A 14,664-nucleotide genomic window follows, 5' to 3' on the forward strand; every position below is an offset into this window, starting at 1 on the left:
CCCTGGCTGCCCCACCGCCTCCCCAGGACCCTTCTGTAGTCCGTGGCTCACTGTATTTTTCCAGGAGACCCTTTCCTCGGTGCTACTGCTAACGTCATTCCTTGCTTTCCATTCCAGAAGCTGCCATTTTCCCAGTCCTGGTTCCAGACAACTAAAACATACAAGGTCTCCAGTTGGGGGCAACCCCAGTTAATCAGTGGAGAGGCGGCAGCCTCTGGGCAAGGACTTCAGCTGGCACGAAGCAGTGTAAGGTGCAGAGTGCTCCCCCGGTTTTAAATGGCCAAGGCTGGGAAGGCTGAAGTGCAAGGAGAGTAGGGGGATATTTCAAGTACACAAAACACTGTCTTCTCTCAGAACTGACCCTTGGGGGCCCCTAGGGAAGGCACATGGGCCCCCTCCTCCTGGAGAAGTGCTGGGGGTCTGAACATTTCAGCCTTCCGCTGGGGGAGGCTGTCCCAGTGGGGCCACTCAGGCTTGGTGACCTGTGGGAAAGGGCCTGGTTCAGTGTCTACGAAACCTCCGTTCTGAGTAACGAGGCTGGTTACAGAGCCCTCGAGAACCGTTCCGGGATCTGCAAAGGCGGGATTGATGCGCAGTGAGCGTAGAAAGTGCAGGTGCTCCGGATTTCTCCTGCAAGCGGTTTAACCAAGGCCAGTGTTCTCGTTGCATCCATGGAGTGTAGCTCCTGACAATGTCTGGGCAGCAGACAGAGGGTCCTTTCCCTCAGCATGGCTGCCCCGCTCCTCCCAACCTCCCTGGGAAACAAGGAGGTCAGGAGCCCCACCTCCTTCCTGAAGCCCATCAGCCCCATCCATGAACACAGCAGCGGGGGCCCCAGCTTTAAAACTAACGAGGGAGCCTCTGCGGCAGCCAAAATTCAAGCGGGTGGGAGTCTTGTCCCTGCAGGTCTCTCCTGGGGACGTCCTCCATCATCACCATCACCATGGTCACTGTAACCACCGCCTGCATCCCCATCCCCATCCCCTCCATCACCACCATCCGCAGCAACACCACCGCCATCATCATTTTTGCTTTCTCTCAGTATATAACGACACCTGGGCACCGCCGTCTAGGTCGTGTGACAATACTTTTAGTACTTGCCTTAGAGTACTGTTTTAGGAAGTACTGTATCGCTAGTCCTCATTGCCATTCTCTTCCCTTCCTGGAGGCACCACTGCCCTGACTTCGGGGCAACTCCCAAACTGTTTTTTTGACCTTGTATTTCCCACGTGCAATTAATAATGTGCTTTACAATTTTCATAAGTGGGACTGTACCGTACTATCCTTTTGTGATTTTCTGTCTTCTCTCAGTCTGAAAAATAAGAGCTCACTCACCCCTCTGAAAGGCTCCGTGGTATTCCACTGCACACACCCCAGCTAATTTCCAGTAACAGCCAGAACTGACTGCAGAGTGGAATAATTCACATTGGAGCCGTGTCTGGGGGTGTGGGGGTGTTCCTCACAGGTCCTCTGGGGAGAAAACACAGTTATCTCTGCTCTGGACCAATGTGCTACAACTTTTACATTTGATTTTTTAAATTTGAGGTGAAATTCACATAACATAAAATTAACTGTTGTGCAACGGTCACCTCCAGCCAGTTCCAGAACATTGCCATTGTCTCCAAAGGAGACCCAACACCCGCTGAGCAATTACTGCCCATTCCCCTTTCCCTCAGGCCCTGGCAACCACTTATCACCACGGCCTATTCCAGACATTTCTTGTAAGCGGAATCCTACCCCATGGAGCCTCCTGTGACAGGCTTCTTTCACTGAGCCTGACGGTTCCAAGCTCATCCACACCAAAGCATGTGCCAATTCTTCATTCCTGTTGATGGAGAACCACATTCCATCGCACGGACAGGCCACATTTCGTTTATGCCTTCATCTGGACGTGTGGACTGTGCACAGTGCTGTTACATGAGTGTGTTCCTACATGTTTTGAATTCATTTGGGTACCGAATTCATATGGTAATTATAGATGTAATTGTTTGAGGATATATTTTATCTTTTTTTCATTTTCACCATAACCTCGTGAGTTGGTATTTTCTCTATTTTCGGACGAGAACTGCTGAGTCTCCATCTGCAGTCTCCTGGTCCAGAGCTGAGCTTTCACCCGGGCCCTGCCATCCCCGAAGTTCTGCAAAGAAGCCTGGTCATTAAGGAAAAAAAGTTGCGCGACAAGAGTTTCCTGGAATACTGAATAAGTGGACTGTTTAATCTGGGGGGATGGAGAGGGGAAGGGATGAGGTAAGACCAGGCCAGGCTGGTTTGGGAGACAAGGCAGGTACACACTCTAACAGACTCCAACTCACTAAATGCGTGTGGAATTATCAAGGGGCGTTGAAGGCGGTTTCGAACTGCTACCGCATTAGAGCTTTTTCTCACGTAATTAGCATCAGAAGCCTTCATGATTTTTAAGACCAGGACTGCTTTTGAAAGATACACGGGAGGAAGACTGCCCTCAAATTTGGTAGGGGTAAACCTAATGCACAGTTAAACCCTCCGGAATGGACCCTTAGACCTGTGTTTGTCACTGAAAGGGAAACAGCCCATCCTTGAATCACGTGTCAGCCAGAGACCACCAACGTAGGGCTATAGAAACCTCCAGATCAGTCATTTGCGACAAGAAAAACCTGCTAAGACCATCTTCCCGGATTAAGAGTACCTCCCCTGGCAGGAAACCTGGGTGGCTCAGCCGTTAAGCGTCTGCCTTTGACTCAGGTCGTGATCCCAGGGTCCTGGGATTGAGCCCCGCATCCAGCCCCGCATCCAGCCCCGCATCAGGCTCCCTGCGCGGCAGGAAGCCTGCTTCTCCCTCTCTCAGTCCCCTAGCTTGCGTTCCTCTCTCGCTGTCGCTCGCTGTCAAATAAATAAATAAAATCTTAAAAAAAAAAAAAAAAAGTACCTCCCCTGCCGATGGCACCTGGTGCCCAGAACGCCAGAGCACCCACTCCAGAGAGTGAGCAGCTCACCGGGATGCTGTTCCCTGCCCCTGCTCTGCCTCCTGAATATATTAACATTCTTTACACATGTTCTGCCTGAAACTTTTTTTTAACCGGGACACAGATTTGGATTGATTAAAACCTGTCTGATGTACACTCATTATTGCTCACAACATGGCCCTAAGCGTGCATGTGTTTGTTTATAAATCATGGGATAAACTAATGTGAAACGAACTCTTACCATGAGCCAGAACACTGACTCCACTGCCCTGTGCTGCCCCCGCTCCTGTCTCCTGCTCCTAGGACACTGAGACCTGTCAAGGCGGCTCATCCAAGATGCTGAGATGACAAGGCCAGTCCACAAGGACGACCCGCAAGATGACTCAGCCCAGGGACTCGATGCAAAACTCTTCTGACTTTATTTAGTTGAAAAACAACACACAAAGAAACGGGTACTAAACGGTCAACCTGCATAAAATAGCCAACATTTGAAGCGAGGTCTCTCCCAGTGCAGACCACAGTCCCCACTGCTGCTGACAGGGTCCCCGGGGCCCCAGACACCATCCAGGCAAAGGAAGCACCCAGAGCCCTGTTGCCCCCACCTCCATGTGCTCCGGGAGCACGGGCCCCACTTGAGACGTCCCTGCGTGTGGCCAGGGCAGGGCTGGTGCACACAGACGTGTCCTGCACCCACTTCACAAGCTGCGCCGCAGCCATTCGCGCAGCACGTCCCGGAGAGCGTCACAGTCCGAGCTCCGTGACACTTGCCGGAGAAGAACTTCTCGCCCGGGTACAGGCCTTTGGGTCCCTTCCACGGAGCCAGTGACGGGTCCCATTTCTCAGTCCCTAGGCAGCTCCCCATTCTTCCTCCCCAGGCACAAGTCCCCTATTCTTTACCCATCGCCGCTCCCCCGACTGTTGTGGGGAGGGGGGCAGCCAGGACAACGGTGGCCACTTGGGCCTCGGTCCCTCAGTTCTGGGGCCCCGGGCGGAAGTGCTGGAAAGAGGGCAGCTCCCCCAGGGCCGAGGCTCCCATGGCAGCCGGGCTCTCCCCAGGCCCCCTGGGCCCACTGGGCCCACTGGGCCCGAGGCTCCAGGGCTCAGTGGTGCCGGGATCCTGTCCCCGGGAGGATGAGGACTGTGGCCTGGATGCGGAGGCCCCCTCCTCTGCCTCCCTTTTGGCCCAGGGTGAATAAGAGAGGATGGTGAATCCCCTCTTAAGCAGGGCCGAGTCCGCAGGGACCAGCTCTTCGGTCTGCCCCGGAGGGCAGGACTCCAGAATGCTCAGCTTCCACCGGTGCAGGTCCTGCTCCTGGGGCGCGTCCTGCAGTCTCACCACCCACACCTCATCGGGCTCCAGCAGCAGCTTCCAGCCCTGGCCCGGGGTCCTCCGGGCCCAACCTGGCGTCATCTTCCGCAGGTAGATGGCATCGTAGCAGCCCACCATGGAGATGACCTGCAGGTCCCTTAACCAGGCCTCGGCCTCGGCAGGGTCCACGGCCCGGGTGGTGCCCAGCTCCAGCACCATGGGCTCCCCCGGGGGCAGGTCCACTTTGAGAAACCCCTGCCACGGAGGAGGGAGACTCGGCCAGTGCGAGCAGGTGGGGGGCCCCCCGAGTCTCCAGGGGAGGCTCTGGGTCCAGTCGGCATCCTCAGGACCCAGGCCCAGGGGTGCTGCGTTCTGAGGCTCCAGCTCCGTGGGCACAAAGTGGTGGTCCAGGCCCACCTCCTCAGACCCCGCAGGGGCTGCCGCCAGGGTGCCTGGCCCCCAGTCCACAGTGCCCCCCTGTGCGGGGTGACCCGGGCCCTGCTCCCAGCCGAGCCCCATCTCCGGGGACCCCCCCTGCTCAGGCCCCGCCTGGGCATGGTCCATCAGCTCAGGGTCCCAGTCTTCATCTTCCCAGTCTTCCAACTCCAGCAAGTCTCTGAGTTCCAGAAAGGCAGTCTTGAAGCAAGTGAAGCAAAGCCCCAGCTGGTCGCCATGCTGAAGCTGGTACATCCAGGACGCGTGGAGGTAGGACATGCCCTCGGCCCCGTGCCGCACGCTCACCGGGGGGCACATGGCCACGCCGCCTGCCTCCGGCCGGGGTGGGCAGCGAGACTGGGACGTGCGGGGGGGGGGGGGGGGTTCGGGTGGTCTGGCCCACGGGCGGGGCCGGGGCTGGGGGCGGGGGCGGGAGGGCTGAAGGAGAAGGACCTGGAGGAGGAGCAGGAAGGGCGAGGATGCGGGGACCGGGGACAGAAAGAAAGGGGTTCCTTGTGCGGGTATTTGGGGTGCAGTGGAGGAGCCGGGTCCCAATTCAACAGGGACCCGCAGAGGTCGGGAGGGTCGGACTTCTGGAAAACTCTTCAGCTCATGCGATGGCTCTGTTCTCCGGGAAGCTGCAAAGGACAAGCAAGTGCGGGTAGGTGTCCCCCAGCCGGCAGGGTGGACGGTCACGGTCACTCACCGTCACTCACGGTCACTCACGGTCACTCACCGTCACCGGAAGGGGCAGGGGCAGGGGCTGATGGGTTGAGGCCTGGCCCTTCCAGCCCTGCCCTGCTCCGTGTAGCTGCTCCCAGGCTCATGGGGACTGTGGGGCACACGGGCGCTCCCCACCCAGCCTCCCCGAGGCCCCGACACCCAGTCAGCCTCCGCGGCAGAAGCTGAGACAACCTGGCGGGAGCTGGTGGAAGCCGACGAGGGAAGCTGACGGAAGCTGAGGGAACCTGAGGGAAGCTGACTGACTGAAGCTGAGGGAACCTGAGGGAAGCTGACTGAAGCTGAGGGAACCTGAGGGAAGCTGACTGACTGAAGCTGAGGGAACCTGAGGGAAGCTGACTGAAGCTGAGGGAACCTGAGGGAAGCTGACTGAAGAAGCTGAGGGAACCTGAGGGAAGCTGACTGAAGAAGCTGAGGGAACCTGAGGGAAGCTGACTGAAGAAGCTGAGGGAACCTGAGGGAAGCTGACTGAAGAAGCTGAGGGAACCTGAGGGAAGCTGACTGACTGAAGCTGAGGGAACCTGAGGGAAGCTGACTGAAGCTGAGGGAACCTGAGGGAAGCTGACTGACTGAAGCTGAGGGAACCTGAGGGAAGCTGACTGAAGCTGAGGGAACCTGAGGGATCCTGACTGAAGCTGAGGGAAACTGAGGGAAGCTGACTGAAGAAGCTGAGGGAAACTGAGGGAAGCTGACTGAAGAAGCTGAGGGAACCTGAGGGAAGCTGACTGAAGAAGCTGAGGGAACCTGAGGGAAGCTGACTGAAGAAGCTGAGGGAACCTGAGGGAAGCTGACTGAAGAAGCTGAGGGAACCTGAGGGAAGCTGACTGAAGAAGCTGAGGGAAGCTCATGGAACCGCCCCCGCCCCCAGAGCCCCACCCCCCCCACCGAGCTGACCACCTGGCCTGAGGCCACACTGGACCACCTGGGCGTGTCAGCCTCTCACCCCTCCCCGCCCCCCAGCCCGTGTCCCCCAGACCCTCTCCTCAGCCCAAGGGGTTCTCACCCTGCCTGGCACCCTCCTGCGGGCGCCCCCCAGAAAGGAGGGGAAGCAGCCCACCTGGGAATATAAAGGGCCCTTTCCCATGGTGCTCTGGGCTCATCTGCATATCTCCCATGAGCCTCAGCCCACCAGGAAATGAAACTGCTGAGTCACCACCTCCCTCCCAGGAGAGCCCTGTGTGGCCCCCCAGGGGGGGCAGCCTGTCCCCCTCTGCCCCCCCAGCACCATCGTGCCTTCCCCTGTGTGCCTCCGCCCCCCGCAAACCTGTCCTCAGGGTGCTTCCCATCTGCAGGTTTCTGAAAGTGTCTCTCTGATGGCCCTTGTCCCTTCGTGGGGGACCTGCCTGGTCACGGGTCCCGTCCTGCGGCTGAAAGTGGATTCTTTCTTGTTGTCTTTTGACTAAAGTTTCTTTATGAATTCTGGAAACTGATGGAGTCTCAGTTGCTTACGTTTTAAACACATTTCCCCCTTTTGTGGCTCTTCTTTTCACTTTCAAAATAAGACTATTTGTACTCTTTTTTGAGCATAGACTTTATTTTTAGAGCATTTTGGGTACAGAGCAAAATTAAGCAGAAGCTACAGAGTCGCCATATACGCCTGCCCCTCACGTGTGTAGCGTCCCCACTATCAACACCTGCACCAGTGGTACGTTTGTCGTAAGTGGTGAGCTGGACTGAGCAGGGCCTGCAGGAGAAGACACAGCTAGTCTGGAACAGATGAAGGCAAAGGTCCTTGGATCAATGGTTCTCAAATTTTGCTGCACATTAAAATTTTCTTGGGAATTTGAAGAGTCCCACTGCTCTTGTCACAGCATGTGGCAGACACACCCGAGGTGACCCCCAGTGGTCATGCCCTCCCTATGATTGGAGGTAGAGCCTGCTACTTGTTTCCAACCAAGAAGTGGCACTGAGGGGTCGATGCTAGTGCCTGAAATCACATTATGTGGCAAAGGGGTGTCCCTCCTGCAATGACATTACGATGAATGCACATAAGACCCCAAGTCAGCTCTTGCTGTCTCCCCCTGGCCTTGAAGAGGCAAACAGCCATGCTGTGAACTGTGCGGGAAACTGGTCAGCCTCTGGGACCTGAAAGTGCATCCAGCTGAGCCAGTAAAGCTGAGGCCCTTAGTCCTAAAACCACAAGGATAGGAATTCTGTGAGCTGAGAGCACAGTCCGTCCAACATTTTGGTTGCAGCTGTGTGAGACCCTGAGCAAGGAGCCTAGCCAAGGCATATCCCAACTCCTAATCCATGGAAACTAGAAAATAAATGTCTGCTGTTTTAAGCCTAAATTTGGTCATTTGTTACGAATCAACAGAAAACTAACATTTGCCCATACCAGTTGTATCAGAATTCTCCCATGGAATCCAGGCTTCAGTCAGTGTCTTAAATTCTCCAGCTGTTTTCAATATGCTGTACAATTCCAGGACCAGTGCCTCGACACCTGGGTGAGCTTAAAAGTTGTCATAGATACTGGGCCATTAATCCTCCACCCTCCCCTGGTCTTAGTCTAACTGATACTCAAGCCAGGCCCTGCATGGACCCCAAATAGCTATGGTCCACCCAACCACCCTGTGACTAAGACGCCTTATCATGACCTGCCAGAAACTGGAAAGTACGTGATTGGACCTGTCTCACAGCCCTTACCGGGCCAAAGTCATGACCTGGAGGCCAGCAGGGACCAGAATCTGGCCCCCAGACCTGCCCACATTCCAAAGCCCCATCTCCACTGGCCCAGACCATGTGAGCTCTTGCAACAGAAAAGGGTGAAGGGGGAGAAACCCAAAAGGGTGAGTGTGGCCAAGTCTTGTCAGAGGACCAGGACGACCGCACTGGTCAAGCATAATGGCCCCCTGCCCCAAGGGCTGAGACCCTCAAGAGGAAAAAGGCCAAAGTTCCTGGTGTGCCTTTGAGCTTGCTAGTGCCTATCTTTGTCTCACCCACGAGGCCTGTGCAGCTCCTGAGGCTTAGAGAACATTCCAGACGTGTTTGTGGGGTGGATGCATTCCCACTTCTTGGCTGCCTTGGTGATCTCCGTCCTTGGGATGGCCGTCAAAGTGTTACTGACCTGCTGCGTTCCCAGGCACAGCTTCTGCATCCTCTGGACCGGCTCAGAGCCACCCTGGGGCTGGCGCCTTTCCCGGGCTCAGGCTCCGCCAGCGTGTCCTGGAATCTGACCTGAGCGTGGCCAGTTGTGCTCAGAGAAACCACCTGACCCAGAAAGCCTACAAGCCCACGCACGCTTGGATCTGTGGGCAGGTGACCCAGTTGGAGTGAAGCCCTAATGAGAAAGAAAAGCGTGTTTATTTTTATTTTATTTTATTTTATTTTATTTTATTTTATTTTATTTTATTTTATTTTTTTGTTGAGTAACCGGTTTTATTTTTTTTTCATGTTTTTTTATTATATTATGTTAGTCACCATACAGTACATCCCTGGTTTCTGATGTAAAGTTCGATGATTCATTAGTTGCGTATAACACCCAGTGCACCATGCAATACGTGCCCTCCTTACTACCCATCACCAGTCTATCCCATTCCCCCACCTCCTCCCCTCTGAGGCCCTCAGTTTGTTTCTCAGAGTCCATAGTCTCTCGTGCTTCAAGAAAAGTGTGTTTAAATAATCAGGTGATTCACCAGAGAAAACCTTTTTGAAAACTGCTGTAGTCATCACGACTGAGAAAGGACGGCTGCACATTCTGATGGAGTCCAAGTGCGTGGAGTTTAAACAAACGTTTACATGGTTGCCCTTCTATTGCAAGAGAAGGTCAGCCCTCAGCTCCTTGTGGATGCAGGAGTTTTTTCTGGCTTTCTCTTTTGTTCCTCCCCACAAGCAATAAAAAAGGAGGAGAAGAGTTTCCTACGTCTCTTGCATGGACTCGGGCCCAGAGTCTTCAGAGGTGGCGCCGCCATCCCCGTGCACGTGAGGGTGTGCGGAGCCAGAGGAGTGGGCGAGCGTTCTTGGGACCCGTTAGAGACGTGGCTGGTTTGTGGGCGGCAGCGCTTTCCTAACCCTGATGCTGAAGAGGGCTGTCGTGTGGGGCATAAAAAAGCGAGAACAAGAAAGAAAGGAAATGTTTGCTCTTAGCCTGACCTCTCTTGGCCCCTCTAGAAGATGGCTTTAGGATAAGTCACCCAAGGAGCAGCACTGAGTAGAGAAGGGCCCTGAGGCCCACTTCTGACTCGGATGAACTTGTAGCTCCCCAAAGGCCTGCCTTCGCTGTGGCTTCTTATTGCCGGAGGTCCAAAGAAAGCTCTGGTGTGCACTCGGAAGCATCACCCCAGCCTCAGCCCCTCCCTCCGGGCTACCACCACAGGCCTCACCACAGGCCTCCCGGCAGCCTGTGAGGTGGGAGTCTAACTGCCCGGATTTCAGGGGAGGAAACGTGCTGTGGACACAGGGCTGCCATTCCAGGGAGGAAAACCATGTCCACGTTCCTCTCCTGAGATCCCCATGGTCACCACCCATGTACGACTCAACAGAAAGATGTCATGTCAGCCCCGAGATTAGGTCCATGGGGTGCTGTTTCTCACCGCGTGGGGAGGGACAAGACACTTGGCCCAGGAAGGACATGAAGCCTCAAATGGGGGACGGGTGTATCACAGCCGGTCACCACACTACTGGACTGTTTCTCCCATGTGCTGTGGCTTCCTGAGGGTATTCCTGGAGAGGGATGGGATTTAAGTCCCATGGGAGACTCAGGAAATGAAGGAATCAACCCTAAAAAAAGGCAGTCAGCTCTCTGCCCTTCCAGGAGCAGCCTTGGTCCCCCATCTCCTGGTCAGGACGTCCTGCAGAGCCGCCGGCCACACAGTCCACGGCCCTCTCTCCATCTGCTTCACGAGGGAAGGACAGATACACATCCAGCCTGCATGCTGGACACACTCTGCAGACGGTGGGGAAGGGGCTGGGTGGTCCTGAGTGTGGGCGACAGGGACCAAGGATGGGGAGACGGAGGGAGGGAGAGGCCTGAAGATGCTGGTGGCCAGGGATAGCCCCTTGTGGGTGGGGGACACCGAGAACCTTCCTCTTCCACATGGTGACCAGGAGAACCTTCCTCTTCAGCACAGTGACCTTGGCCTGGGCCCAAGAGGACCTGGGTGTCCACAGAGGGGGCTCACTGCTCAGTCCAGAGCCAGGGGAGGGGGCATGGGGCCAGGGCTCCTGCAGGAAACAGGAATGCAGGGGCTGCTGCTGCCCTCAAGGGGTGTGGGGGCCCCACCCCTAAAACCTGTTGTGCTCTGTGCAAAAGTAACTCTGCACGCACGTGATTCACTTTGAGAATCATTAATCAGAAGATCTCACATTTCTCATTAAATGTGACTTTAAAGGTTTGCTCACACAAAATGAGCATAATCATTCAGGCACCACAAGTTTTTCAAAGGGAGCTTGTTTCCGACTACACTGCTCAATTCAGGGGCAAACAGGGCTCAGTAAAAAGGAGCTGGCTCCAGCGGGTGCCTTCCAGCAGCCACAGCCCCTCGGGGTGGTGGGTTGTCAGCAGGGTGGGTGACGCTTGGTAGCCCCGGACTCCCGGCGGGGAGGGGAAATGGCCAGGAAGTCCCCTTGCACTGAAGCCTAAAAGGAAAAGTAGGAGAGGGTTTTTCATGAAGTGAAATTTATTTCGTTTAAAATCCTTTTGTCAGGGGCGCCTGGGTGGCTCCGTTGGTGAAGCATCAGTCTTCAGCTCAGGTCATGATCTCAGGGTCCTGGGATCGAGCCCCATGTTGGGTTCCCTGCTTGGCGGGGAGTCTGCTTCTCCCTCTGCCTCCACCCCTCCTGTCCCCCACTTGTACTCTCTCTTTCTCTTTCAAATAAATAAATAAATAACATCTTTTTAAAAAATAAAATAAAATCCTTTTGTCAGGGAGTATGGACTTTTTACTCCCAGTGTGAAAAATGTCTTTATGGGAAGGTGCGTTGGTTGGAAAAGTAAGCTGTTAGTAACCCCTCTTGTCCCCCCCAGTTTTATTTCTCTGTCTATCCAGAAATTCAAAAAGCCTGGAAGGCCAGACCTGGCCCTGGTTTTGAGAGCTCTGAGAGGCGTCCATCAGCACGGGGCCTGGGCAGGCTGGGCTGGAGCCAGAGCAGCCCCTTAGCCTTTATCTGTTCTGACTGTTGGATTCCGCGCAGCGGTTTTGAAATTTTGCGAGGGTGTTTCCCCCACCTCAAATTCCTTGTCCCGTTTCCCATCTCCGTCAGATGGGCACGCGGGATCTTGATGGGCCTTGGTGTCAGGGGCAGAGGTGCCGTCTGGCCGAGTTGAGGGCCTGAAACCCACAAGAGAAGGTGGCCTCTAAGAGCCAAGGCACTTCTCATGTGCAGTGAGAGGAAAAAGGCTTTTTCCGGAACTCCAGAGCTGGGCAGGAATCATGAAGAGCACAGGATGGGCAGGCAGCCTGCTGGGTGATGTCCCCAAGGAGGCCCACACCCTAATGCCATAGCCTGTCCCCACGTCCCCGACGTGCTGGGGAGACCGTGCACGTGTGATCAAGTGAGGAGCTTGACGTGGGCGTAGCTTGCATTCAAGTGGGCTCTGTGGCATCTCAAGGGTCCTTACAAGAGGGAGGCAGGGGTCAGAGTCAGAGAGAGAACGTGTGAGGACAGAGAGGAGAGAGGATTCTGAGCTGCTGCCTGGAGACAGAGGGAGGGCAGCAAGTGCCCTCCAGAGGCTGGAAAAGGCAAGAGAAGGGATTGTCCCCTGGAGATTCCAGAAAGAACCAGCCCTGCAGACCCATTTAGACTTCGGATGTCTGGAACTATGAGAGAATAAATCTGTGTTGCTTTGAGGCACTGAGTCTGTGGTAATTTGTCTGACGGCCGCAGAAGCTCATACAGGGTGATCCTGTTTCTGCCTGGGAGGTTTGGGGGGTTCTCAAGACCCCATTTCCAGGGCACTCCCTGGGATGGAAGCGGCCATGTCTAGGGCAGCATCCAGGGCATGGTGCCTCCCAGGCAGAGTGTGACCAGGCCTGGGCTGGGCTGGCAGACACCACACAGGAAGGCGGTCATGTGGGGACTCGGGGAAGACATGATGCTCCCTCCTTGGAGGGATGTTCCCCCTGAATCTGGCTCTCCTCGTGGCTGCTGTAGCTGGGCACGGAGCCTCCCCTGCCTGGAAGGAACCATGGCAGTGGCATGGCTGATGGACATGTGCCTAGCCACGTGGGGTCTGAGTGGACATGGCGGCCTTGGCTATGGGGGAGCTTCAGACACTCACGAGGTTTCACCTAAAAGAACTCGAGGGAGATTCCAAGGGCTCCGGAGTCATCCCCCAAAGGGTTTGGGGCAGTAGAAGACCATAGGAAGGATGTCCCAGCCCTGCTGTGGTGCGGACACATTCACTCTACTGTTCCGTCCATTTACCCAGCGCTGGCCCCTGGCTGGGGTCCAGAAGGGTGGCGGGTGGGACCCAGGCCTGCCCTGGAGGGTCCACATTCCAAGGGAGTCTGGCGGGCAGGTGTTGGGGAGCAGCTGGGGGAGGTGGTCTGTGGGTAGAGCTCAGCTCAGGACCCCAACCGAGAAGGACTGATTTAGACACCACCACCCATGAAGCACTTCCAGGGGCTTTCAGCGGCTTCTGAAGGTACAGTCATAGCACGTATTTATTCTAGAGAATTAAGCAAGTGTGGAAATCTATAAAGAAAATTCAGTAACTCATAATGCTACCCCCAGAGGTGACCAGAGCTAATGCTGGTGCATTCCTCTTCAGGCATTCTTTATAGGCTCACAGACACGTGACACCCAACACGTGTACAAAGGGCACAGACATGCACATAACACCTGACATGTGTCCACAGGACAGGAGCCCAGTGGCACGTATCACACCCAACATTGCATACGTGGCCACAGTTTTTTCTTTCACAAAATCAAAGCAATACTGTGTCTACAAACTTGTAACCTGCTCTTTTTCCTTTCACTTAACAGAGGCTGATGATTTTACATTGGATCTTCTTTGAAAACTTGTTTTTTACAGGCACGCAATATTACACAGGGTGGCCACATCCTAATGATATCCCCATCAGGCACTGGTGCTCCTTCCCTGTTTCCTCTCCTTCATGTCATTCCAAAATGGACATCCTGTTTTGCAATTTCAAGCTTATTCCTGTAAATCCCCGCATCTCTTGGAGATCTCTCCTAGGATCAGGTTCCGGTCTTCCTGTAATGAATGATGCATTCTCTTCTGTCGGCCTCACACCTCACATTTATCACTCTCTCTGCCCCTGGGCCACCACCTTTTGTTTGTGAAGGGACCTGAGGTCTGAGGCAGCCCCAGGTTGTTATAAGTTTTAGATCATTCCTCCCGTGACTCACCCAAGCATTCTGAGGGTGCATGGAGGTTGGGAAGCCTGTGCCCATGTCCTCATGACACCCAGAGAACAAATGACCGTTTATCCTACCTTGGACGGCCATGTTGGAATTGCCGTTGGAAGCCCTGCCAGCTCACCAGCGTGTGCAGCTGCTCCCAGAATCTTGTCACTGTTGTCCAGCACCAAGCTGGCCATTTGTTCCATTTGCTCCACTTCTGACGTCTGTGCACCCTGTGAGGGCGGCGAGCATGCTGTCCTTGCTCCTTGTCGAGCCTTCGGGGCCCCAGGAGTGCTCAGTTAGTACCCGTTGAACAGATGCGTGGATGGATCAGTAGAAAAGGAGGGAGCAGATGGTGCTGGCTCTGCCCTCTGGGCGATGGGACTGTGGGCCCGTGTGGGCCAGAGTGCAGGAAGGGGAAGGGGGCTGCCCCTTCTGGGGTCTCAGTGTCTTCCCTCTTCCCGGGGTGATACACTCCCCTCACAGCCAAGCCAGCAGGGATGGGCAGTCCATCCGCACCCACACCCAGGATGTCATCTCGAATGGTCAAATCCTCGAGAACTCATGACTGAGAACAGGCCCCTCGACACATGAGCCCCAGGGTGAGATAGCCGAGGGGGACCTGGGCACATGGGTGGTAGTTCAGACCTGCCAGGTTCAGATAGCAGCTCTGCTAGACCTCGCGGTGGGGTACAAGGCAAAGTTTGCAGGCACAGCTTTCCTAGTCCTCAGCACTGCTCATCCGCTGGAGGGGGGCAGGGGTGCAGGTAAAGGGCGGAGGCATGGGCTGTGCTACAAAGGTGTTCCTGGTGGGCAGAAGCCTGATGATCCCGGGTATTGAGAAGGGAAATGAAAAGATGTCTACCCAGATTATTCCTTTTTGTGCCCTGAGTTTCTCTCTGTGTCAAATCGAGACCTGAGTCTTATGCT

At 55.2% G+C, this 14,664-nt stretch overlaps 1 protein-coding gene across 1 annotated transcript; it reads right to left on the bottom strand.

Annotated features, from left to right (window-relative positions):
* Positions 1-3,366: 3,366 nt before the first annotated feature.
* TEX19 (testis expressed 19) lies at positions 3,367-5,042 on the bottom strand. Its single transcript, XM_048211733.2, has one exon. It carries the CDS (start codon positions 5,002-5,004, stop codon positions 3,913-3,915), a length of 1,092 nt encoding a protein of 363 aa, XP_048067690.1. The 5' UTR covers positions 5,005-5,042; the 3' UTR covers positions 3,367-3,912.
* Positions 5,043-14,664: the final 9,622 nt, after the last annotated feature.

This window comes from Ursus arctos, unplaced genomic scaffold (assembly GCF_023065955.2).
Source record: "Ursus arctos isolate Adak ecotype North America unplaced genomic scaffold, UrsArc2.0 scaffold_24, whole genome shotgun sequence".
NCBI classification, from domain to species: Eukaryota; Metazoa; Chordata; class Mammalia; order Carnivora; family Ursidae; genus Ursus; species Ursus arctos.